This window comes from Squalius cephalus (assembly GCF_949319135.1).
Source record: "Squalius cephalus genome assembly, chromosome: 1".
NCBI classification, from domain to species: Eukaryota; Metazoa; Chordata; class Actinopteri; order Cypriniformes; family Leuciscidae; genus Squalius; species Squalius cephalus.
In genome coordinates this window covers 2,652,851-2,679,964 of record NC_137122.1, presented here as the reverse complement: position 1 = coordinate 2,679,964, position 27,114 = coordinate 2,652,851, and the positions used below count along the sequence as shown (strand labels likewise).

Sequence of the window (27,114 nt, the reverse complement as noted above, 5' to 3'; positions counted from 1 at the left end):
AAGGACTATACCAATCAACACACTATGCAAATGAAGGAATAGACCAATCAACACACTATGCAAATGAGGGAATATACCAATCACAACTCACTATGCAAATGAAGGAAAAGACCAATCACAACACACTATGCAAATGAAGGAAAAGACCAATCACAACTCACTATGCAAATGAAGGAAAAGACCAATCACAACACACTATGCAAATGAAGGAAAAGACCAATCACAACTCACTATGCAAATGAGAGCAATAGGCCAATCTCAACTCACTATGCAAATGAAGGAAAAGACCAATCACAACTCACTATGCAAATGAGGGAATAGACCAATCACAACTCACTATGCAAATGAGGGAATAGACCCATCACACACACACTGAGTGCAGGAGAGCTCATCAGCGAGCCCCTCTCTCATCACTCCTCTAGACTCCTCATGACACTGCTCAGTCCAACTGATGCTCAGAGAAACACTGGAACTAGTTTATAGAAGAGCAAATATCAGGTGATGTATAACACACACACACAGAGACTGGAGGGTTTCAGCATGAGTGTATTTACAGTACAGAAGCAGAAATGACAGCACACATTAGGGGTCAGGGGTCAAGGGTCGTGTCCGTGGTAGAATTTGGAGAGGAAGTCTGTGGGACGCGGCGCCTCGGTCTCGTGGAAGTAGCGCATGATGTGAGTCTTCTGCTTCCACACGTTGATGGTTTCCTCCAGCTCCATCTTGCCCTGAAACACACACACACACAGGTCATCACACACAGGTCATCTCACACACACACACTCACACACACACACACACACACACACACACACACACACACACACACAGCAGGCCTGTTCCTCACCTTGATGACCAGCATGTCGATGACCCGAGGGTCCGTCACGTGACTGTTCCTGTCGAACATCTCCCGCACCTTATCCCGGCCCTGACGCGCGCTGATGTCCAGCTGGAACGTGTGGACTGAAACACACACACACACACACACACACACACATTAGCGAGCGAATCCTTCTGACTCACTCGATTCACTTCTGTGACTAACTTACACACGGGTCAAAACATCAACACACGATTGAATGTTTCGAGGATCTGCTGACTGAATCACTGAGTCACTGAATCACTGAGTCGTTCGGTTCAGTTCAGTATGTGAATCTTCATTAAACAGAAAAAGAGGATCGGTAACATTACTAATAATAATCATAAACAACATTTACTGAAACTCGCATTTATTCAAGCTTATGATACATTAATTCACGAGCTTAATAATATTAGGGAAAGCTGTGACAGCACATAAACACTGTGTTTTTATTACTACCATTTATTAAAAATGGGATAATTAGCCTTGTGTCCGTGGCAGAATGAGTCACTGAACGAATCTTTTCGGTGAACAGATTAAATTATCTTTCCTGTCAGAGATATAATAGCTATAATACTAGTATAAAAATATATAATACTAGTGGTGGTTGCACCTCGATCCTTCAGCTCGTTTAAGCACACAGAGGGGCTACACCATAGAAACAGTGCATGTTTAACAGTCAGACCGAGTGTTTCTGCAGTTGTGTGTGTAGTTAGTAGTGTAACTGTGAGCATTTCTCTGTATATTCGTGTGTTTGTGACCTTGACGCGCGTCCGTGTGTGTGTCTCGCGGTGTGAGCGCGCTCAGTACCTGCGTTGGGCACCTCCCGGTACCAGGCCCGGTACAGCTCCCGAACCCTGCGCTTGGCCTCGTCCAGATCCCGGCTGAAGATCGGCCTCACGACTTTAGCGGCCGCGGAGGCTGTTCGGGTCGCGGAGCTCGCCGCCATCTTGCGCCTCTGCTGCTCTGCTCTGCGCATGCGCCGCTGCCGCCAATCAAACACCCGCCGCGGGACTGCGCAGTGCGCACGCGCACATCTGGAACACACACACATACAAACGTGTACGTCTGTTTTTATTTTTTAACTTCTGTCATCATTTTAGGACTTAAACTCTGGTGATGCGAATCTCCCTTTTACCAACTTTTAAGTCATAAATTCGACATTTATGCCATAAAATCGACTTTCTAAGCCATAATGTCGACTTTTCATCTCATAAATTTGACTTTGTATGTCAATAGCCTCAAGACGACTTAAACTGATTAAGAGACAAAACAAACATTCATTAATAAGCTAAAACTAACTTGGATTTTAATTCACCCTCCTCCTCAACAACTGTCCTAGAAAGGAAGACTCGTTTCATGTGAATTTAAACTGTGATTTTCCTCATACATCATTATGCCAAGCTCTGCAATATTTTAATGAGTAGAAAATGATGAGTACAAATATTCTATCGCTTAATCGATCGATAATTCAATCACAATTAAACTCTGAATCAACATATCATTGTTAACAAGTGTTCATTACTTCAATGAGCTCATAGCTTCTGCATTAAATTATTACATTAATACATTTTTCGTTAACTTTGATTTCATATATGCACATTTCTGAAGTACATAACATAGACAGTCACCTCTGATAACGCTAAATTGTAATATGGACTTTGAAATGAAGTGTATTGTGAAAAGCGCTGTACAAGTAAATGTAAAACTCTGAATGTTGTTGTGGGGAATGCGAGGCCTTTGCTTCAGAACAGCTGATCTAGATTCACTCACTCAGTATTATTACTGTATAAACACACACTTTCATCTTAAAAGTGTAAATGAACACACACTCATCATCTCTGCTGGTTAATAGCATGCAGCCGACCCGTTCAGTGGCGTTTACCACAATCCCTGAGCCTTCAGGTGTGGTTGTTCACCTTATTTCAGCGTAAACAACTGTTATAACAAGACTGAAATAACAAGCACTCAGAGTCCGGAAACCAAATAACCCATATTTATTAGCTATAGCTCGATATGTTAACATATGCGTAAAACTCTACACTTAAATATTACAAAAAACACAAACATCTGTAAAAACATTGGCTCATTCAAGCAAAGCTCTGGTGTGTGTGGCACTAAGACAGTCGAACACCGAGGAAGCTCGTTTCTGCCGCAGAACAAAACTCTCTCTGTCCCATAATTCTGGCTATTAAGAGTGTACGTATGAACTCTGAACTGCGAGAGAGAAACAGCAAAGCCAAGAGAGAAAAAGACAGAGTTTGTGAGATGTAAACTGAAGAGGGAAAGTTTAATTTCTGACTTTCTTCTCAGAATTGCAAGATATTTTTGTATGCTGTGGTGGAAACGAGCTTCCAGAGAACACACACACACATGATATTCGATTGGCAAATATGACATCTATCAGCTATGAGTGTGTGTGTGTGTGTGTGTGTGTGTGTGTTCAGTTCCTCCACACCAGCGACAGAGAGACGTTCCAGTTAGGTCCCATAGACACACATGAGAAAGTGCAGAAGCGCTGTTCCAGTGTCCCGCAGCTGATTGGCTGACGGCCTGAGCCGAGGGGGTCACGTGATTGGCTGAGGGTCATGTGACCGGCGGTCAGTGCTGCAGGGTGTTGTCGTTCTCGTGCAGAGCGCTCAGAGCCAGCCTCAGGTGTTCTCGGAGAGCCTCGGCCTCTCGCTCGCTGCGACTCTTCATCACACTCAGCTCCTCACACACCTCTCGGTAGCGCTCGCACACACTGCTCTTCTCCTGACACACACACAGAGAGAGAGAGAAAGAGAGAACACGCGTTACACACACACACACACCTCACGGTAGCGCTCGCACACGCTGCTCTTCTCCTGACACACACACAGAGAGAGAGAGAGAGAACACGCGTTACACACACATACACACCTCGCGGTAGCGCTCGCACACGCTGCTCTTCTCCTGACACACACACAGAGAGAGAGAGAGAAAACACGTTACACACACACACACACATACACACACACACTCTTGCCGGCTCGACGCACACACCAGCGCACAAACATCAGGCCACCTGGAGTGCCCGTCACAGAGAGCAACAGTTATGAGCTGCATTATTGATCATCTGCTAATTTCTAAATCAAAAACGGCAGTAAGAGAGAGCGGCAACAGCCCTGGTAAGATCATCTCAGTTCTCTACTGTTAATGATGATGATTGTGTGTTAAACGTCTGCGACTGACTCTCACTCTGATCTGCGATAGTTTGCGCGTTGGCTTGATGAATAGATGCTCAGCTGCTCGTCTGTGGCGATGCATGTTGCAGTAGCGTCGTCATATCTGGCTATAACATCACATATAGCCTATCACACGCTCTCATACGGTTATTTTTTTTAGCATTATTGGGAGGAGTAAAATGTACATATGTGGTTTCAACGACCAGATGAGTTTACACTTGTACAGAAGTGTAGACAGAGGTGTAGACAGAAGTGTAGACGGAGGTGTAGACAGAGGTGTAGACAGAGGTGTAGACAGAGGTGTAGACAGAAGTGTAGACAGAGGTGTAGACAGGGGTGTAGACAGAGGTGTAGACAGGGGTGTAGACAGAGGTGTAGACAGAGGTGTAGACAGAGGTGTAGACAGAAGTGTAGACAGAGGTGTAGACAGAAGTGTAGACAGAGGTGTAGACAGGGGTGTAGACAGAGGTGTAGACAGAGGTGTAGACAGAGGTGTAGACAGAGGTGTAGACAGAAGTGTAGACAGAGGTGTAGACAGAAGTGTAGACAGAGGTGTAGACAGAGGTGTAGACAGAGGTGTAGACAGAGGTGTAGACAGAAGTGTAGACAGAGGTGTAGACAGGGGTGTAGACAGAGGTGTAGACAGGGGTGTAGACAGAAGTGTAGACAGAAGTGTAGACAGAGGTGTAGACAGAGGTGTAGACAGAAGTGTAGACAGAGGTGTAGACAGAGGTGTAGACAGAGGTGTAGACAGAGGTGTAGACAGGGGTGTAGACAGGGGTGTAGACAGAGGTGTAGACGGAAGTGTAGACAGAGGTGTAGACAGAGGTGTAGACAGAGGTGTCGACGGAAGTGTCGACGGAGGTGTAGACAGGTGTAGACAGGGGTGTAGACGGGTGTAGACAGAGGTGTAGACAGAGGTGTAGACAGAGGTGTAGACAGGGGTGTAGACGGGTGTAGACAGAGGTGTAGACAGAGGTGTAGACAGAGGTGTAGACGGAAGTGTAGACAGAGGTGTAGACAGAGGTGTAGACAGAGGTGTAGACAGAGGTGTAGACAGAGGTGTCGACGGAAGTGTAGACAGAGGTGTAGACGGAAGTGTCGACGGAGGTGTAGACAGAGGTGTAGACAGAAGTGTAGACAGAGGTGTAGACGGAAGTGTAGACGGAAGTGTAGACAGAGGTGTAGACAGAAGTGTAGACAGAGGTGTAGACAGAGGTGTAGACAGAGGTGTCGACGGAAGTGTCGACGGAAGTGTAGACAGAGGTGTAGACAGAGGTGTAGACAGAGGTGTAGACAGAGGTGTAGACAGAAGTGTAGACAGTAGGGGTGTAAGAAAAAATCGATACACCTGAGTATCGCGATATTTTATTTTGCAATACTGTATCGATTTTCAAAAACGCAAAATCGATTTTTTTTTTTTTTTTTTACGTCCAAAAATATTCATGGTAGGACCGTAAGACAGTGTTGGTTCACGTTTATGTTGTTTAAATCCCTACCACTAGATAGCTATGCTGAGACGCACCAGTGTCCTCGCCAGGCTCGCCTATAACGGTGCGTGTCCACTGGACATTTTAGGATTGACAGCGGACCGGAGAAAGCGTTGAGAGCGACCGAGAGCGTCAAAAAGTTAGACAGTTCCTTTATACAAATATCAAGCGAAAAACGCAGTCGGCAGCCAATTGCTGTGAGGTTCGGGATGTGACGTCTGTCTTGAGAGTTTAAACATATGCAAATTGTGCCGGAGTTTATGATGGATTTAGTGCGTAAATCATTTTGTTTACAAATTAGACGTTGCGTATATGTTAAATATTTCATTTTGGATGTGTTTATTGTGATTATATTGGCTGGCTTTATAAAAGTTTATTCAATTGAAAGGATATCTTTGCTTGGTGCATTTGGAAACAAAGCTTGTCTATTTCTAAATGTAATCGCGTGCATCGTTCCCACCAAACGCGAAAAGAGCATCTGGCGCGAGTGATTTCAATGTTAAGTCAATGCAAAGACGCGTTTACGCGCCTCTGGAGGTCCTGCGGCACGAGGCGTTTAGCGCGGCGCGGTTCGCCTCATTCGCGCGTCCAGTTCTTTTAAAATCTTTTATCACATAAAACTTGATTTCAATATATGACACATTTATTTTGTTCACTTTCATCCACTTTCATTCATTTTCGTCCAGTTCACGTTGTTGTTTTGTATTGTGACAGGGAGGGGCTATGTACCTATTTTCTTTTATTATGGCCTACTTGAGCATATAAAAATTTGCTCACTAAGAACCTGTGAACCACAATCCCAAACTGGCAGTTTGATTTTCTGTGTACTGAATTGTTTACCTAAAGTAAACTTCTTTGACTTTTATGCACATCATGTCTTTTTTAAAATATTTTTAATATATTTTACTTTTAAAAAATCCCAATATATCGCCTTATGCACAGTATCGAAATATATTGCAATATATTGAATCGTGACCCATGTATCGTGATACGTATCGTATCGCCAGATTCTTGCCAATACACAGCCCTAGTAGACAGGGGTGTAGACAGAGGTGTAGACAGAAGTGTACACAGAGGTGTAGACGGGTGTAGACAGGGGTGTAGACAGGGGTGTAGACAGAAGTGTAGACGGAAGTGTAGACAGAAGTGTAGACAGAAGTGTAGACAGAAGTGTAGACGGAAGTGTAGACAGGGGTGTAGACAGGGGTGTAGACAGAGGTGTAGACAGAAGTGTACACAGAGGTGTAGACGGGTGTAGACAGGGGTGTAGACAGGGGTGTAGACAGAAGTGTAGACGGAAGTGTAGACAGAAGTGTAGACGGAAGTGTAGACGGAAGTGTAGACGGAAGTGTAGACGGAAGTGTAGACGGAAGTGTAGACGGAAGTGTAGACAGAGGTGTAGACAGAGGTGTAGACAGACGTGTAGACAGAGGTGTAGACAGAAGTGTAGACAGAGGTGTAGACAGAGGTGTAGACAGGGGTGTAGACAGAGGTGTAGACAGAGGTGTAGACAGAAGTGTAGACAGAAGTGTAGACAGAAGTGTAGACAGAGGTGTAGACAGGGGTGTAGACAGAAGTGTAGACAGAGGTGTAGACAGAGGTGTAGACAGAGGTGTAGACAGGGGTGTAGACAGAAGTGTAGACAGAGGTGTAGACAGAGGTGTAGACGGAAGTGTAGACGGAAGTGTAGACGGAGGTGTAGACGGAAGTGTAGACGGAAGTGTAGACGGAAGTGTAGACAGACGTGTAGACAGACGTGTAGACAGACGTGTAGACAGGGGTGTAGACAGAGGTGTAGACAGAGGTGTAGACAGAGGTGTAGACAGAAGTGTAGACAGAGGTGTAGACAGAGGTGTAGACAGAAGTGTAGACAGAAGTGTAGACAGAGGTGTAGACAGAGGTGTAGACAGAAGTGTAGACAGAAGTGTAGACAGAGGTGTAGACAGAGGTGTAGACAGAAGTGTAGACAGAGGTGTAGACAGGTGTAGACAGGTGTAGACAGAAGTGTAGACAGAAGTGTAGACAGAGGTGTAAACAGAAGTGTAGACAGAAGTGTAGACAGAAGTGTAGACAGAGGTGTAGACAGGTGTAGACAGGTGTAGACAGGTGTAGACAGAGGTGTAGACAGAAGTGTAGACAGAGGTGTAAACAGAAGTGTAGACAAGTGTAGACAGAAGTGTAGACAGAAGTGTAGACAGAGGTGTAGACAGAGGTGTAGACAGAAGTGTAGACAAGTGTAGACAGAGGTGTAGACAGAAGTGTAGACAGAGGTGTAGACAGGGGTGTAGACAGAAGTGTAGACAGAAGTGTAGACAGAAGTGTAGACAGAGGTGTAGACAGAGGTGTAGACAAGTGTAGACAGAAGTGTAGACAGAGGTGTAGACAGAAGTGTAGACAGAGGTGTAGACAGGTGTAGACAGGTGTAGACAGAAGTGTAGACAGAGGTGTAAACAGAAGTGTAGACAGAAGTGTAGACAGAAGTGTAGACAGAAGTGTAGACAGAGGTGTAGACAGGTGTAGACAGAGGTGTAGACAGGTGTAGACAGGTGTAGACAGAGGTGTAGACAGAGGTGTAGACAGAAGTGTAGACAAGTGTAGACAGAAGTGTAGACAGAGGTGTAGACAGAGGTGTAGACAGAAGTGTAGACAAGTGTAGACAGAGGTGTAGACAGAGGTGTAGACAGAAGTGTAGACAGAGGTGTAGACAGGGGTGTAGACAGAAGTGTAGACAGAAGTGTAGACAGAGGTGTAGACAGAGGTGTAGACAGAAGTGTAGACAGAGGTGTAGACAGGTGTAGACAGAGGTGTAGACAGAAGTGTAGACAGAAGTGTAGACAGAGGTGTAAACAGAAGTGTAAACAGAAGTGTAGACAAGTGTAGACAGAAGTGTAGACAGAGGTGTAGACAGGTGTAGACAGAGGTGTAGACAGGTGTAGACAGAGGTGTAGACAGAAGTGTAGACAGAGGTGTAAACAGAAGTGTAGACAAGTGTAGACAGAAGTGTAGACAGAGGTGTAGACAGAGGTGTAGACAGAAGTGTAGACAAGTGTAGACAGAGGTGTGGACAGAAGTGTAGACAGAGGTGTAGACAGAGGTGTAGACAGAAGTGTAGACAGAGGTGTAGACAGAGGTGTAGACAGAGGTGTAGACAGAAGTGTAGACAGAGGTGTAGACAGGTGTAGACAAGTGTAGACAGAGGTGTAGACAGAGGTGTAGACAGAGGTGTAGACAGAGGTGTAGACAGAAGTGTAGACAGAGGTGTAAACAGAAGTGTAGACAGAGGTGTAGACAGAGGTGTAAACAGAGGTGTAGACAGAGGTGTAGACAGAGGTGTAGACAAGTGTAGACAGAGGTGTAGACAGAGGTGTAGACAGGGGTGTAGACAGAGGTGTAGACAGAGGTGTAGACAGAGGTGTAGACAGAAGTGTAGACAGAGGTGTAGACAGAAGTGTAGACAGAAGTGTAGACAGAGGTGTAAACAGAAGTGTAGACAGAGGTGTAGACAGAGGTGTAAACAGAGGTGTAGACAGAAGTGTAGACAGAGGTGTAAACAGAAGTGTAAACAGAAGTGTAGACAGAAGTGTAGACAGGTGTAGACAGAGGTGTAAACAGAAGTGTAAACAGAAGTGTAGACAGAAGTGTAGACAGAGGTGTAGACAGAGGTGTAGACAGAAGTGTAGACAGAAGTGTAGACAAGTGTAGACAAGTGTAGACAAGTGTAGACAGAAGTGTAGACAGAAGTGTAGACAGAGGTGTAGACAGAGGTGTAGACAGAAGTGTAGACAGAAGTGTAGACAGAAGTGTAGACAGAGGTGTAGACAGAAGTGTAGACAGAGGTGTAGACAGAAGTGTAGACAGAGGTAGACAGAGGTGTAGACAGAAGTGTAGACAGAAGTGTAGACAGAGGTGTAGACAGAGGTGTAGATAGAGGTGTAGACAGGTGTAGACAGAAGTGTAGACAGAAGTGTAGACAGAGGTGTAGACAGAGGTGTAGATAGAGGTGTAGACAGAGGTGTAGACAGAAGTGTAGACAGAAGTGTAGACAGAGGTGTAGACAAGTGTAGAAAGAGGTGTAGACAGAGGTGTAGACAGAAGTGTAGACAGAAGTGTAGATAGAGGTGTAGACAGAGGTGTAGACAGAAGTGTAGACAGAGGTGTAGATAGAGGTGTAGACAGAGGTGTAGACAGAAGTGTAGACAGAGGTGTAGACAGAGGTGTAGACAGAAGTGTAGACAGAGGTGTAGACAGAGGTGTAGACAGAAGTGTAGACAGAGGTGTAGACAGAGGTGTAGACAGAAGTGTAGACAGAGGTTTAGACAGAAGTGTAGACAGAAGTGTAGACAGAAGTGTAGACAGAAGTGTAGACAGAGGTGTAGACAGAAGTGTAGACAGAGGTGTAGACAGAGGTGTAGACAGAGGTGTAGACAGGTGTAGACAGAAGTGTAGACAGAGGTGTAGATAGAGGTGTAGACAGAGGTGTAGACAGAGGTGTAGACAGAAGTGTAGACAGAAGTGTAGACAGAGGTGTAGACAGAAGTGTAGACAGAAGTGTAAACAGAGGTGTAAACAGAAGTGTAGACAGAGGTGTAGATAGAGGTGTAGACAGAAGTGTAGACAGAGGTGTAGACAGAGGTGTAGACAGAAGTGTAGACAGAGGTGTAGACAGAGGTGTAGACAGAAGTGTAAACAGAAGTGTAGACAGAGGTGTAGACAGAAGTGTAGACAGAAGTGTAGACAGAGGTGTAGACAGAGGTGTAGACAGAGGTGTAGACAGGGGTGTAGACAGGGGTGTAGACAGAGGTGTAGACAGAGGTGTAGACAGGGGTGTAGATAGAGGTGTAGACAGAAGTGTAGACAGAGGTGTAGACAGAGGTGTAGACAGAAGTGTAGACAGAGGTGTAGACAGAGGTGTAGACAGAAGTGTAAACAGAAGTGTAGACAGAGGTGTAGACAGAAGTGTAGACAGAAGTGTAGACAGAGGTGTAGACAGAGGTGTAGACAGAGGTGTAGACAGGGGTGTAGACAGGGGTGTAGACAGAGGTGTAGACAGGGGTGTAGACAGGGGTGTAGACAGAAGTGTAGACAGAGGTGTAGACAGAAGTGTAGACAGAGGTGTAGACAGAAGTGTAGACAGAGGTGTAGACAGAGGTGTAGACAGAAGTGTAGACAGAGGTGTAGACAGAGGTGTAGACAGGGGTGTAGACAGAGGTGTAGACAGAGGTGTAGACAGGGGTGTAGACAGAGGTGTAGACAGAGGTGTAGACAGGGGTGTAGACAGAGGTGTAGACAGAAGTGTAGACAGAGGTGTAGACAGAGGTGTAGACAGGGGTGTAGACAGAGGTGTAGACAGAGGTGTAGACAGCCCCTTACAGTGCACATGTCCTTCTAAAGGTCACACGGCTGTGGATGGGCTGTGTCTCAGGACATGATCTTTTACTTGTTTATTTAGATTTATTGTTAATAACCTGTAGACGTGGTTATTATGTATTTATTCGTGTTGTGCTGGTCCAAAATGACAGTCAGCTGGAATAAACCTTGTGTTGTGAGAAAACTTGTTTTATTTGTTATGGATCTATTTTGATGCGTTTTCCCATAACTTGTAATTTTACATGTGTTTAAAAATATCGAAATTAATATCGATATCGCAATATCACATTTTGTCAATATCGTGCACCCCTATATTACACACAGACCACACACACACAGAGAACACGCGTTACACACAGACAACACACACACACACACACACACAGGGAACACGAGTTAGACATGGACCACACACACATAGACGAGGAACACGCGTTACACACAGACAACACACACACACACACACACACACACACACAGGGAACACGAGTTAGACATGGACCACACACACATAGACGAGGAACACGCGTTACACACAGACCACACACACACACACACACACACACACACACACGCATGCACACAGATGGGGAACATGCGGTACACAGGGACCACACACAGACAGACGAGGAAAACACACACACACACACACACACACAGGCGCAGGTGTGTTACCGTGGTGAGGAAGTGCATCTGGTTGCGGAGGCTGTTGAGCTCTTGGTGTAGATACTGCAGTTCGTTCTCTCGCACCCTCAGCAGCACCTGCGACACACACACACACACACACACACACACACACACACACACACACACACACACACACACAAAGACAACACAGCCACGGCTCTTAATAAACAACTCTGCTGATTTGCATAAAAAGGCCTAATATTGAATAACTAACTTGATAAAGTGAAGTTACAAAATATCAATTTAAACTACAGATTTTTTTACAATTATGAATGAAATTGTTTTGAAAATCTTCATTCCTTGAACTGATATAGACTTCCACTGGATGATGAAGCCCTGCCCTGCCTGAGCCGACATGCTAAGCTATGCTGGAGTCAAAGCACTGAGCGAGACACATCATGACCGGCTGGATTAAAAGCTCACGCCTGATTGGCTGAAGGCTATCTAATTCTCCCACCTCATGATTTTCCTGTTATGTGGTTTGGCCTGTCTTCATTCTCTCGCTTAAACTCTATTGGGATAATGTTTCAGACTTTGGATACTATGGTCAACCAAAATCATATGTGTGGCATGTTTGGTCTCTATAAACTCCAATCTTCGTCGCCCATTTGTTAATCTACATTACATTAAGCTAACTTTGTGACGCATTAGTATTATGATCTTGAAGACGCTTGTGTTAAACACCCAATCAAACTGCATGTTCAAATGCACTGCTTGAACACAAAGGGTTGTAAAGAAATTCCCTCCAAAGGGAAATCTTCTCATTGGCTCACACACCTCCAGAGGGTGTGACATCTTCACGCTTTAAAGTCACAAGATCAGCTCTCTCTTAGCTCTTCTCTCTTACTCTTGTACTGAAATGCTGACGTGAAGAAGATGCTGAACTAGAAGCCTCTAAGGACCCACCAAGCTTGTGCCAGGCTGCAGCCTAGTCTTTCCATTCACCAAAGATCCTCTGACTCCCACTGGTTCTCTCTCATCAAGACCACCTCAGCAAAGATCAACTGGAGCCTCAACAAACTGCATCAGGACAGTTTAATTCAAATGGGCGAGACATGCAAGTATCAAACTTAGTCTCATTATTTGATACATTAAGTATCCTCCTTACCCCTTTTAAAGAAGGGCGTGTTAGAACTAAACTGATGGTTTGCTCAAGGCTGTTATTCTGCTGAACTCCAAACAATGCTATAACTTCTTGCTTTCCTGTATTCTGCTTCAGCTCTCTTTCCCTTGGTAAACTGTGTGTGTGTGTGTGTGTATGTATGTTAGAGTAGTTTAAGTGTTTAGACTAGTTAATAAAGTCTTGTTCATGTCACACGTAAAGTTGTCCATGAAAATGCCATTCACCTTTGCTGAAGTCATACATTTCTGTAACCCCAAACATAACTACGAGTTTGCAGGTGTGAAATATGCCTGTGTGTGAATCAGACAGAAACACACTACAGTGATGAACGCCTCACCTGCATCTCACACCACGACCTCTCGCTGCCATCTGCGTCTGACCCTTGACCTGTGACCAGCGAGCGAACGACCTTCACTTCCTGTGACAGGCGGGCCTGCAAGTCCTGCACACACACACACACACACACACACACGTCATGTTCTGCACACTGAACCTGAACTGAAGATCGTGCCAGCGTACGTAGTGTGTGTGTGTCTCACCTGGTTGTCTCTCTTCAGCTGCTCCAGCTGTCGGTCTCTCAGGCTCATCTGTGTGTGTGTGTGTTCGTGCTGCTGCTGCGCTCGCTTCAGATCCAGACACTTCTGAGAGAACCGCTCCGACAGAGCCTGCAGCTCTCGTCGCAGAGACGCCACTTCTGCCCTAAACACACACACACACACACACACACACACATCCTCGTTCAGACCCAATAACTGAATGCGTGTGTGTATCCGTTTCATATCGAAGCACCTTTCTGCCACATAATTGTTACCGTTGAGTGTGTGTGTGTGAGTACTCACTGTTGTGTGTGTGTGTGAGTACTCACTGTTGAGTGTGTGTGTGAGTACTCACTGTTGAGTGTGTGTGTGTGTGTGTGTGTGTGTGAGAGTACTCACTGTTGAGTGTGTGTGTGTGTGTGTGAGAGTACTCACTGTTGAGTGTGTGTGTGTGTGTGAGTACTCACTGTTGAGTGTGTGTTGAGTAGGGCTGTGCTCAGAATATCGATACAACGATACATCGTCATGAACTCCTGACGATGCGCGTATCGATACAGCAGCTTCCGTATCGATACTGTTGTGCTTAAGTAGCCAAATCAGGGCTCGAATTTCGGCGCGGGTATTGCGCATAATTTTAATCATTCCTGCACTTTAGCATGTAGATTGTATGAGTAAATTAATCCACACAGACTATACAATCAGATCAGTCAATTTAAAACTTCACAAAGAGCGTGAAGCCTTGTTTGTACTTTCGCCTGGCTCCGCAGCGCATGTCTCCGCTGCCTGCACGCGCACCTCCCCAAACGGACGAGGCGTTTATACTCGACGCGCTCACAAACAGATTGCGAGTAACAAAAGTTATTTTTCGCGGATTATATCACTTAAACAAAAACACGCGAAATTATGTCAAACATTTCGGTCTTGTTGAGTATCCTCTAAACACAGTCGGTTATGTCTTCAGCATAAACGCATGATGGGGCAGTATAATGAAATCAGGATCCGTGCACTAGCTCTTAAAGGGACAGAAGCCATATGTGTCTGTCATTTAATATTGTTGTCAAAACAACAAAAGATAGTTTTAATTTGAAGAATTTGGATTAATAGCATATGTATTTAATTTAATCAGGACTAAAATACTACTGTTTTATTTTGCATTTGATTACTTTATTCAGTTTCTAGTATTTCTGAATACTAGTGCTAGACCTTTTCAAAAAGTTTTCTCTTTATTGGTAGGCTATCTTTATTCTATTGTATTTATTTGCGCTACTGAAGGAAAAGCCATTTTAAGCTTTTTTGTGACAAGTTTTTTATTTCATTTAACTCTTCGTTTTTTATGACAAAAACTAAATGGTTTTTCAGTGATCACAACTGTTATAACACTGGTTATAAAATAAACATATATTACTGTTACTAAACTCTGAAATTCCAAATTGATCCATATCGTGATACGTATCGTATCGTGGCTTTAGTATCGTGATGCGTATCGTATCGTGACATTGTTGGTGATACACAGCCCTAGTGTTGAGTGTGTGTGTGTGTGTGTGTGAGTACTCACTGTTGAGTGTGTGTGTGTGTGTGTGAGAGTACTCACTGTTGGTTGTGTGTGCGAGTACTCACTGTTGGTTGTGTGCGAGTACTCACTGTTGAGTGTGTGCGAGTACTCACTGTTGAGTGTGCACTGTTGAGTGTGTGCGAGTACTCACTGTTGAGTGTGTGTGTGTGTGAGTACTCACTGTTGAGTGTGTGTGTGTGTGTGTGTGTGTGTGTGTGAGAGTACTCACTGTTGAGTGTGTGCGAGTACTCACTGTTGAGTGTGTGTGTGTGAGTACTCACTGTTGAGTGTGTGTGTGTGTGTGTGTGTGTGTGTGTGTGTGAGAGTACTCACTGTTGAGTGTGTGCGAGTACTCACTGTTGAGTGTGTGTGTGTGAGTACTCACTGTTGAGTGTGTGCGAGTACTCACTGTTGAGTGTGTGTGTGTGTGTGTGTGTGTGTGTGTGTGTGAGAGTACTCACTGTTGAGTGTGTGTGAGTACTCACTGTTGAATGGGTGGGAGTACTCACTGTTGAGTGAGTGTGAGTGTGTGTGTGTGTGTGTGTGTGTGTGTGTGTGTGTGTGTGTGTGTGTGTGAGTACTCACTGTTGAATGTGTGAGTACTCACTGTTGAGTGAGTGTAAGTGTGTGTGTGAGTACTCACTGTTGAGTGTGTGTGAAGTGAGTACTCACTGTTGAGTGTGTGTGAGTACTCACTGTTGAGTGTGTGTGTGAGTACTCACTGTTGAGTGTGTGTGAGTACTCACTGTTGAGTGTGTGTGTGTGTGTGTGAGTACTCACTGTTGAGTGTGTGTATGTGTGTGTGTGTGTGAGTACTCACTGTTGAGTGTGTGTGTGTGTGCGCGAGTACTCACTGTTGAGTGAGTGTGTGTGTGTGTGTGTGTGTGTGTGTGTGTGAGTACTCACTGTTGAGTGTGTGCGAGTACTCACTGTTGAGTGTGTGTGTGTGTGTGTGTGTGTGTGTGTGTGAGTACTCACTGTTGAATGTGTGGGAGTACTCACTGTTGAGTGTGTGTACAATCACTGTTGTTTTTTGTTAAGTGTGTGTGAGTACTCACTGTTTAGTGTGTGTGAGTACTCACTGTTGAGTGAGTGTGTGTGTGTGTGTGTGTGTGTGTGTGTGTGTGAGTACTCACTGTTGAGTGTGTGCGAGTACTCACTGTTGAGTGTGTGTGTGTGTGTGTGTGTGTATACTCACTGTTGAGTGTGTGTGAGTACTCACTGTTGAGTGTGTGTACAATCACTGTTGTTGTTTGTTAAGTGTGTGTGTGTACTCACTGTTGTTGTTTGCTAAGTGTGAGTATGTGTGTGTGTGTGTGTACTCACTGTTGTTGTTTGTTAAGCGTGTGTGTGTCCATCCCACGTGTCTCTGAGAGTTGTGTGGTTTTCTCCAGCTCTTCTCTGTGTGCTTTCTGTAATGCCTCCATCACTGACAACACAAACACACACGTGTGAACATCATTCACAGCACTGCCAATGATGTCATCAAATAGAAAACAATGGAGAAATATAAAATTATTCATTTAAAAGATGTTATCTATAAAAACAATGTAGTTTATAGGGTCACATGTTAGTGGGAGTGGCCAGTACCTGAGTGGGGTTAGTGGGGTTGCTCTCTATAGGGTCACATGTCAGTGGGAGTGGCCAGTACCTGAGCCGCGGTTGGCCTCTATAGGGTCACATGTTAGTGGGAGTGGCCAGTACCTGAGCCGCGGTTGGCCTCTATAGGGTCACATGTTAGTGGGAGTGGCCAGTACCTGAGCCGCGGTTGGTCTCTAAAGGGTCACATGTTAGTGGGAGTGGCCAGTACCTGAGCCGCGGTTGGCCTCTATAGGGTCACATGTTAGTGGGAGTGGCCAGTACCTGAGCCGCGGTTGGCCTCTATAGGGTCACATGTTAGTGGGAGTGGCCAGTACCTGAGCCGCGGTTGGTCTCTAAAGGGTCACATGTTAGTGGGAGTAGCCAGTACCTCAGCCGCGGTTGGCCTCTATAGGGTCACATGTTAGTGGGAGTGGCCAGTACCTGAGCCGCGGTTGGTCTCTATAGGGTCACATGTTAGTGGGAGTGGCCAGTACCTGAGCCGCGGTTGGTCTCTATAGGGTCACATGTTAGTGGGAGTGGCCAGTACCTCTCGCAGTGGCGTCCGTCTCCTCCCTCAGCAGCGAGTCTCTCTCTCTCTCCAGAGTGCTGATCTGCAGTGTGTGCTGTCGCTCCAGCTGCTCCAGAGCCTCCTTGTGCACACGCTCCATCTGCTGCAGACTGTCCCTGCAGCGAGACTCCGCCCCACAGCACGCTGGCCCCACCCACCCCGACCCAAGCCCCGCCCCCAGCCCCGCCAGCTGCTGCCTCAGAGACGCCACCTGCAGGACAGAGAGAGACACGCGGAGGTAAAGCCTTCTGCAGGGGCGCAGCGGTGCTGGACAGGTAACACTCATGCACACACACACACATACACACACACACACACACACACACACAGAGAGCAGAACAAATGACTGGCAAAAAAGCTCCATAAGGTCTTTATGTAGCTCATTTAACCATTTGATCGCTAAATTAACCCTTATAACGCATAAAAAAAAACACGCAACCATTTTTACGGGTCAATTTTGGCCGGGTGGAGCATGAGCTTAAAAAACAGTCATAAGAGTTTTTACTTACTTGCCAATTCTTTGACATTTCGAATAATACTTGAACTATAGCAAAAACGAAAAAAAATAAAAATAATAATAATAATAATAATAATAATAACGAGAAATTTAATTTGAATATAACATTATATTAGTTATAGACTGCTGCGCTTGTGACAAGGCGCATATTAACTGAAAGAACGAGCAGAGAGAGAGAGAGAGAGAGAGAGAGAGAGAGAGAGAGAGAGAGAGAGCAAGAGAGAGAGAGAGAGAGCTCTGGCCGTGATATATGGGAAAGAAGCTAAATATATTTAGCAATAGGAGCCGAATGCGCTATAAGGGCTCACGAGTCTCTCTGTGTTCTATTCAGTTCTCATAAAGTCATTCATGAGAGCAGATAGACAGTATCCACGCACTACCTCCCTCTCCAGAGCCTGATTGGCTGACGAGCCCATCGGTGGGAGTGACCTCATCTCCTTGAGTGGCAGCCGCTCAAACTCCGCCCACTTCTTCTCGATCTCCTCCTCTATTCGCTTCTGTTCCGACAGGCCCGCCCCCTTCCTCGACAGCACCGCCTCCCACTGGTTGTGGGTGTCGACACGCCGACGCTCCTCCTGCCATTGGCTGTGCTCTCTCACCTGCCCCTCCCCGGACTCTCTCTGATTGGCGGAGGCAGGAGTAGGAGGCGTGGCTACAGGCGACAGCTCCACATAGTCGAACTTGCTGTGGGCGGGGTTTACAGTGGTGGAGGAGGCCTCTGATTGGCTGCGCAGTCGGTGACGAGCGTTCTCTTTATCACTGCTGAGGCTCGGCAGCCTGAGGGAGGAAACACACATCAGTGCGTCAGTGTGTGTGAGAGTGTGTGTGTGTGTGAGTGTGTGTGTGTGTGAGTGTGTCACTGACTGTGTGAGGTCTGGAGAGCTGCTGGGTTGCACGTTCTTCCTCAGAACCTCGATCCAGTTCCTCCGTATCCCAGCAGTCATAGCTGAGAGTGTGAAGGCGGCGTCTGTGGTCTGAGGAACAGGAGAGAGTCAGAGACTGTGAGCATCAGGGGAACAGGAATGCAGCAGGTCCGGACAGGATCACACACACACACACACACACACGTCTCAACTGACCTGGATCTGGAAGCCATAGTTCTTCTCCACGTCGAACTCCAACACCTTCACACACGACTTCAGGTCGATCTCTCCATCCACCTCGTCTCTCTGAGCAGATATCACACACACACTCTTCAGGAAACCGGCTTTCACTATCATGCTAAATCTGACATTCACTGCGTTAAAGTGCGGAAAGTCCACAGTAGAAGATCCTGTTTCAAATAAATGCTGTTCTCTTGAACTTTCTGCTCATCAGAGAATCCTGAAGAATTAAATGTATGATGTTTCCACAGAAATCTGCATGTCGTGTTCACGCGTGTCATATTCATACGTGTTTGCGTGTTTATATGTGTCTGCGTGTGTGTTCATACATGAGTGTGTCGTGTTCATACATGCTTGTGTGTTCACACGTGTTCACATGTGTCGTGTTCATACGTGTTTGCGTGTGTTCATACGCGAGTGTGTCGTGTTCATACATGAGTGTGTCGTGTTCATACGTGTTTGCGTGTGTTCATACGCGAGTGTGTCGTGTTCATACATGCTTGTGTGTCATGTTCATACGTGTTTGCGTGTTCATACGTGTCTGCGTGTTCATACGCGAGTGTGTCGTGTTCATACATGCTTGTGTGTTCACACGTGTTAACATGTGTCGTGTTCATGTGTTTGCGTGTGTTCATACGCGAGTGTGTCGTGTTCATACATGAGTGTGTCGTGTTCATACATGAGTGTGTCGTGTTCATACATGCTTGTGTGTTCACACGTGTTCACATGTGTCGTGTTCATATGTGTTTGCGTGTGTTCATACGCGAGTGTGTCGTGTTCATACATGCTTGTGTGTCATGTTCATACGTGTTTGCGTGTTCATACGTGTCTGCGTGTTCATACGCGAGTGTGTCGTGTTCATACATGCTTGTGTGTTCACACGTGTTAACATGTGTCGTGTTCATGTGTTTGCGTGTGTTCATACGCGAGTGTGTCGTGTTCATACATGAGTGTGTCGTGTTCATACATGAGTGTGTCGTGTTCATACATGAGTGTGTCGTGTTCATACATGAGTGTGTCGTGTTCATACATGAGTGTGTCGTGTTCATACATGAGTGTGTCGTGTTCATACATGAGTGTGTCGTGTTCATACATGCTTGTGTGTTCACACGTGTTCACATGTGTCATGTTCATACGTGTTTGCGTGTGTTCATGCGCGAGTGTGTCGTGTTCATACATGAGTGTGTCGTGTTCATACATGAGTGTGTCGTGTTCATACATGCTTGTGTGTTCACACGTGTTCACATGTGTCATGTTCATACGTGTTTGCGTGTGTTCATGCGCGAGTGTGTCGTGTTCATACATGAGTGTGTCGTGTTCATACATGCTTGCGTGTTCACACGTGTTCATATGTGTCGTGTTCATACGTGTCTGCGTGTTCATACGTGTTTGCGTGTGTTCATACGCGAGTGTGTCGTGTTCATACATGAGTGTGTCGTGTTCATACATGAGTGTGTCGTGTTCATACGTGTCTGCGTGTTCATGCGCGAGTGTGTCGTGTTCATACATGAGTGTGTCGTGTTCATACATGCTTGTGTGTTCACACGTGTTCACATGTGTCGTGTTCATACGTGTTTGCGTGTGTTCATACGCGAGTGTGTCGTGTTCATACATGAGTGTGTCGTGTTCATACATGCTTGTGTGTTCACACGTGTTCACATGTGTCATGTTCATACGTGTTTGCGTGTGTTCATGCGCGAGTGTGTCGTGTTCATACATGAGTGTGTCGTGTTCATACATGCTTGTGTGTTCACACGTGTTCACATGTGTCATGTTCATACGTGTCTGCGTGTTCATGCGCGAGTGTGTCGTGTTCATACATGAGTGTGTCGTGTTCATACATGCTTGTGTGTTCACACGTGTTCACGTGTCATGTTCATACGTGTCTGCGTGTTCATGCGCGAGTGTGTCGTGTTCATACATGAGTGTGTCGTGTTCATACATGAGTGTGTCGTGTTCATACATGAGTGTGTCGTGTTCATACATGAGTGTGTCGTGTTCATACATGAGTGTGTCGTGTTCATACATGAGTGTGTCGTGTTCATACATGCTTGTGTGTTCACACGTGTTCACATGTGTCGTGTTCATACGTGTCTGCGTGTTCATGCGCGAGTGTGTCGTGTTCATACATGAGTGTGTCGTGTTCATACATGAGTGTGTCGTGTTCATACGTGTCTGCGTGTTCATGCGCGAGTGTGTCGTGTTCATACATGAGTGTGTCGTGTTCATACATGCTTGTGTGTTCACACGTGTTCACATGTGTCGTGTTCATACGTGTCTGCGTGTTCATGCGCGAGTGTGTCGTGTTCATACATGAGTGTGTCGTGTTCATGAGTGTGTCGTGTTCATACATGAGTGTGTCGTGTTCATACATGAGTGTGTCGTGTTCATACATGAGTGTGTCGTGTTCATACATGCTTGTGTGTTCACACGTGTTCACATGTGTCGTGTTCATACGTGTCTGCGTGTTCATGCGCGAGTGTGTCGTGTTCATACATGAGTGTGTCGTGTTCATACATGAGTGTGTCGTGTTCATACGTGTCTGCGTGTTCATGCGCGAGTGTGTCGTGTTCATACATGAGTGTGTCGTGTTCATACATGCTTGTGTGTTCACACGTGTTCACATGTGTCGTGTTCATACGTGTTTGCGTGTGTTCATACGCGAGTGTGTCGTGTTCATACATGAGTGTGTCGTGTTCATACATGAGTGTGTCGTGTTCATACATGCTTGTGTGTTCACACGTGTTCACATGTGTCATGTTCATACGTGTCTGCGTGTTCATGCGCGAGTGTGTCGTGTTCATACATGAGTGTGTCGTGTTCATACATGCTTGTGTGTTCACACGTGTTCACATGTGTCGTGTTCATACGTGTCTGCGTGTTCATGCGCGAGTGTGTCGTGTTCATACATGAGTGTGTCGTGTTCATACATGAGTGTGTCGTGTTCATACGTGTCTGCGTGTTCATACGTGTCTGCGTGTTCATACGTGTCTGCGTGTTCATACGTGTCTGCGTGTTCATACGTGTCTGCGTGTTCATGCGCGAGTGTGTCGTGTTCATACATGAGTGTGTCGTGTTCATACATGAGTGTGTCGTGTTCATACATGCTTGTGTGTTCACACGTGTTCACATGTGTCGTGTTCATACGTGTCTGCGTGTTCATGCGCGAGTGTGTCGTGTTCATACATGAGTGTGTCGTGTTCATGAGTGTGTCGTGTTCATACATGAGTGTGTCGTGTTCATACATGAGTGTGTCGTGTTCATACATGAGTGTGTCGTGTTCATACATGCTTGTGTGTTCACACGTGTTCACATGTGTCGTGTTCATACGTGTCTGCGTGTTCATGCGCGAGTGTGTCGTGTTCATGAGTGTGTCGTGTTCATACATGAGTGTGTCGTGTTCATACATGAGTGTGTCGTGTTCATACATGAGTGTGTCGTGTTCATACATGCTTGTGTGTTCACACGTGTTCACATGTGTCGTGTTCATACGTGTCTGCGTGTTCATGCGCGAGTGTGTCGTGTTCATACATGAGTGTGTCGTGTTCATACATGAGTGTGTCGTGTTCATACGTGTCTGCGTGTTCATGCGCGAGTGTGTCGTGTTCATACAGGAGTGTGTCGTGTTCATACATGCTTGTGTGTTCACACGTGTTCACACGTGTCATGTTCATACGTGTCTGCGTGTTCATGCGCGAGTGTGTCGTGTTCATACATGAGTGTGTCGTGTTCATACATGCTTGTGTGTTCACACGTGTTCACGTGTCGTGTTCATACGTGTTTGCGTGTGTTCATACGCGAGTGTGTCGTGTTCATACATGAGTGTGTCGTGTTCATACATGAGTGTGTCGTGTTCATACATGCTTGTGTGTTCACACGTGTTCACATGTGTCATGTTCATACGTGTTTGCGTGTTCATGCGCGAGTGTGTCGTGTTCATACATGAGTGTGTCGTGTTCATACATGCTTGTGTGTTCACACGTGTTCACATGTGTCATGTTCATACGTGTCTGCGTGTTCATGCGCGAGTGTGTCGTGTTCATACATGAGTGTGTCGTGTTCATACATGCTTGTGTGTTCACACGTGTTCACATGTGTCGTGTTCATACGTGTCTGCGTGTTCATGCGCGAGTGTGTCGTGTTCATACATGAGTGTGTCGTGTTCATACATGCTTGTGTGTTCACACGTGTTCACATGTGTCGTGTTCATACGTGTCTGCGTGTTCATGCGCGAGTGTGTCGTGTTCATACATGAGTGTGTCGTGTTCATACATGAGTGTGTCGTGTTCATACGTGTCTGCGTGTTCATGCGCGAGTGTGTCGTGTTCATACATGAGTGTGTCGTGTTCATACATGCTTGTGTGTTCACACGTGTTCACACGTGTCATGTTCATACGTGTCTGCGTGTTCATGCGCGAGTGTGTCGTGTTCATACATGAGTGTGTCGTGTTCATACATGCTTGTGTGTTCACACGTGTTCACATGTGTCGTGTTCATACGTGTTTGCGTGTGTTCATACGCGAGTGTGTCGTGTTCATACATGAGTGTGTCGTGTTCATACATGAGTGTGTCGTGTTCATACATGCTTGTGTGTTCACACGTGTTCACATGTGTCATGTTCATACGTGTCTGCGTGTTCATGCGCGAGTGTGTCGTGTTCATACATGAGTGTGTCGTGTTCATACATGAGTGTGTCGTGTTCATACGTGTCTGCGTGTTCATGCGCGAGTGTGTCGTGTTCATACATGAGTGTGTCGTGTTCATACATGCTTGTGTGTTCACACGTGTTCACACGTGTCATGTTCATACGTGTTTGCGTGTTCATGCGCGAGTGTGTCGTGTTCATACATGAGTGTGTCGTGTTCATACATGCTTGTGTGTTCACACGTGTTCACATGTGTCATGTTCATACGTGTCTGCGTGTTCATGCGCGAGTGTGTCGTGTTCATACATGAGTGTGTCGTGTTCATACATGCTTGTGTGTTCACACGTGTTCACATGTGTCGTGTTCATACGTGTCTGCGTGTTCATGCGCGAGTGTGTCGTGTTCATACATGAGTGTGTCGTGTTCATACATGCTTGTGTGTTCACACGTGTTCACATGTGTCGTGTTCATACGTGTCTGCGTGTTCATGCGCGAGTGTGTCGTGTTCATACATGAGTGTGTCGTGTTCATACATGAGTGTGTCGTGTTCATACATGAGTGTGTCGTGTTCATACGTGTCTGCGTGTTCATGCGCGAGTGTGTCGTGTTCATACATGAGTGTGTCGTGTTCATACATGAGTGTGTCGTGTTCATACGTGTCTGCGTGTTCATGCGCGAGTGTGTCGTGTTCATACATGAGTGTGTCGTGTTCATACATGCTTGTGTGTTCACACGTGTTCACATGTGTCGTGTTCATACGTGTCTGCGTGTTCATGCGCGAGTGTGTCGTGTTCATACATGAGTGTGTCGTGTTCATACATGAGTGTGTCGTGTTCATACATGAGTGTGTCGTGTTCATACGTGTCTGCGTGTTCATGCGCGAGTGTGTCGTGTTCATACATGAGTGTGTCGTGTTCATACATGAGTGTGTCGTGTTCATACGTGTCTGCGTGTTCATGCGCGAGTGTGTCGTGTTCATACATGAGTGTGTCGTGTTCATACATGCTTGTGTGTTCACACGTGTTCACACGTGTCATGTTCATACGTGTCTGCGTGTTCATGCGTGAGTGTGTCGTGTTCATACATGAGTGTGTCGTGTTCATACATGCTTGTGTGTTCACACGTGTTGTGTTCATACGTGTTTGCGTGTGTTCATACGCGAGTGTGTCGTGTTCATACATGAGTGTGTCGTGTTCATACATGAGTGTGTCGTGTTCATACATGAGTGTGTCGTGTCCATACATGCTTGCGTGTTCACACGTGTTCACATGTGTCGTGTTCATATGTGTTTGCGTGTTCATACGTGTCTGCGTGTGTTCATGCGCGAGTGTGTCGTGTTCATATGTGTTTGCGTGTGTTCATACGCGAGTGTGTCGTGTTCATACATGAGTGTGTCGTGTCCATACATGCTTGCGTGTTCACACGTGTTCACATGTGTCGTGTTCATATGTGTTTGCGTGTTCATACGTGTCTGCGTGTGTTCACACGCGAGTGTGTCGTGTTCATACATGCTTGCGTGTTCACACGTGTTCATATGTGTTTGCATGCTAGCGTGTTCATATATGAGTGTGTCGTGTTCATACATCTTTGCATTTCAGCGTGTTCATAAATGTTTGCGTGTTCCCATGTCGTGTTTGCATGTTAGCGTGTTCATACATGTTTGCGTGTTGTGTTTCTATGTTAGCGTGTTCATACATGTTTGCGTGTTGTGTTTCTATGTTAGCGTGTTCATACATGTTTGTGTTCGCATGGTGCGTGTTCATATGTTTTTGGATGTTAGCGTGTTCATACATGTTTGCGTGTTCGCATGTGTCGTGTTCACGTGTATCGTGTTTGCATGTTAGCGTGTTCATAAATGTTTGTGTGTTCGCATGTGTCGTGTTTGCATGTTAGCGTGTTCATACATGTTTGTGTTCGCATGGTGCGTGTTCATATGTTTTTGCATGTTAGCGTGTTCATAAATGTTTGTGTGTTCGCATGTGTCGTGTTTGCATGTTAGCGTGTTCATAAATGTTTGTGTTCGCATCTCGAGTTTGCATGTTAGCGTGTTCATATGTCTTTGCGTGTTCGCATTTCGTGTTTGCATGTTAGCGTGTTCACACGTTTGCATGTGTCGTGTTCACACGTGTTCACGTGTATCGTGTTTGCATGTTAGCGTGTTCATAAATGTTTGTGTTCGCATCTCGTGTTTGCATGTTAGCGTGTTCATAAATGTTTGTGTTCGCATCTCGTGTTTGCATGTTAGCGTGTTCACACGTTCGCATGTGTCGTGTTCATGCGTGTTCACGTGTGATTCTCACCTCCTCCGCCGCAGAGTCTCTGTAGTACTTCAGTCCAGCGTCTGTCAGCACAAACCAGTGTTTCCTCCACTGAACACACACACACACACACAGTCAGTCATGATGAAACACATTCAACATCATGATAACAGACAGACAGACGTGTCTCACCTCTCCACTCTCGTCCAGTTTAGACATCCATCCCTTCTTAAAGTTCAGCAGGTCAGGCTACAGACAGACAGGTGTATCAGAGCAGTGTCAATGCATCATCCTTAGCACACACACACACACGCACACACACACTCAAATGCGTGTAAGTGTGTGAGGAAGAAACACGACAGCACAGCAAACAACAGACACTGATGGTGAAACTGATGTTCAGTTATCACTAAATAAAAATTTTGCAAAATACATCCCTTATTTCCACCAAAATATGAATAAATAGGCTATATGTCACTAGTGTACTTCACCACAGATTACTCAGTTCTTCTGTAGTTCAGTAATAATAATGAACAAACTTTAATAACCGCTCTTACAGTCAATGAGTGTTTGTGATTCATACAATGAATCAATATCAAATGATTCACCATGATGATTCAGTGGCTTCTAGAATGATTCACGAACACTCGGACAGAATCCAGTCATTATAATGGGATTTACTGAGCAACAATGTCACGGGATTGGGATGAAATTAAGACAGAAATATAATACTATTGTAATGCAGACTGTACCTTTCAAAGTAATAATAACAAACTTATTAAAACTTCATTTTAATTATAACATTTACATTAACATTTAGTTGTAGTATTTTGTTTGCCAAAAAAAAGGAATTGTTTGATTTTCATTTGATTACATTTTTAAATATTTAATATTTAGTTGTTAATGCTTCATGCCTTAATTTGATTACCACCGGTTTTGACACAGAAAGACAAATGAACACATAAATGAACATTAGAAAAACTAATCTGATCAAATATTCTAGAGTTACACAATGATCACATGCCTTATAACACACACACACACACACACACACACACACACACACACACACACACAGGTGATGGTGACAGCTGAACTAAACTCTGATCAGGATTATCAAAGCACTTATATCAGAGTTTGTTTATTTACATGAACCAGAAACCAGCAGAAATCAGCCTCAGTGATGCGCATGCGCAGTGGCCGCGGGTGTGTCGCGCGCGCACAAACACACGCATATAAAAAAACAGAAAAAAACTAGTTGTGTTTGCTCACGTACCGTGCAAACACAACACACACTGCACGCCAACACACACTAACTGGAGTTTGAATGGACTTGTACAACACAGAATTAAACTGCCGTCGTGTTTACACTGAGAGCGACGGACATTAAAGTGAATTAAAGTGAAACTCACCGTCATGATGTTCAAATCCAGCCGCAGCACAAACACAAACGCAGATTAAACACGCCGCATCTGAGAAGCGTTACCGCTCGCTGTCAAGTTTCACTAAAGCTGAAGATGATCATGTTTAATAATACTTTTACTGATTTAATCGGTAGATCGCAGCGTAAGTTTGACGGAACTCGCGCTGCTGTCGGTGTTGCCGGGGCGGATCCCGATTAC

At 45.4% G+C, this 27,114-nt stretch overlaps 2 protein-coding genes across 4 annotated transcripts; both read right to left on the bottom strand.

Moving 5' to 3' along the window:
- Positions 1-528: 528 nt before the first annotated feature.
- ndufa6 (NADH:ubiquinone oxidoreductase subunit A6) lies at positions 529-1,843 on the bottom strand. The gene is made up of 3 exons (XM_079868026.1): positions 1,670-1,843; positions 848-963; positions 529-728 (listed from the first exon to the last, which is right to left on the bottom strand). The coding sequence occupies exons 1-3, from the start codon at positions 1,836-1,838 to the stop codon at positions 597-599; spliced, it is 417 nt and encodes a 138-aa protein (XP_079724152.1). The 5' UTR covers positions 1,839-1,843; the 3' UTR covers positions 529-596.
- Positions 1,844-2,228: 385 nt separating this feature from the next.
- triobpb (TRIO and F-actin binding protein b) lies at positions 2,229-27,114 on the bottom strand. Of its 3 annotated transcripts, XM_079867313.1 has the most exons (13): positions 26,905-27,114; positions 25,685-25,741; positions 25,535-25,603; positions 18,566-18,655; positions 18,351-18,460; positions 17,867-18,263; positions 16,949-17,180; positions 16,147-16,249; positions 13,272-13,431; positions 13,070-13,174; positions 11,598-11,684; positions 3,761-3,793; positions 2,264-3,580 (listed from the first exon to the last, which is right to left on the bottom strand). In XM_079867313.1, the coding sequence occupies exons 1-13, from the start codon at positions 26,908-26,910 to the stop codon at positions 3,461-3,463; spliced, it is 1,569 nt and encodes a 522-aa protein (XP_079723439.1). In that variant the 5' UTR covers positions 26,911-27,114; the 3' UTR covers positions 2,264-3,460. The 3 variants fall into 3 exon arrangements, with proteins under 3 accessions (XP_079723440.1, XP_079723439.1, XP_079723441.1); XM_079867314.1 differs by lacking the exon at positions 3,761-3,793 and having other exon boundaries at positions 2,229-3,613; positions 26,905-27,108; XM_079867315.1 differs by lacking the exons at positions 2,264-3,580; positions 3,761-3,793 and adding an exon at positions 3,625-3,705 and having other exon boundaries at positions 26,905-27,108.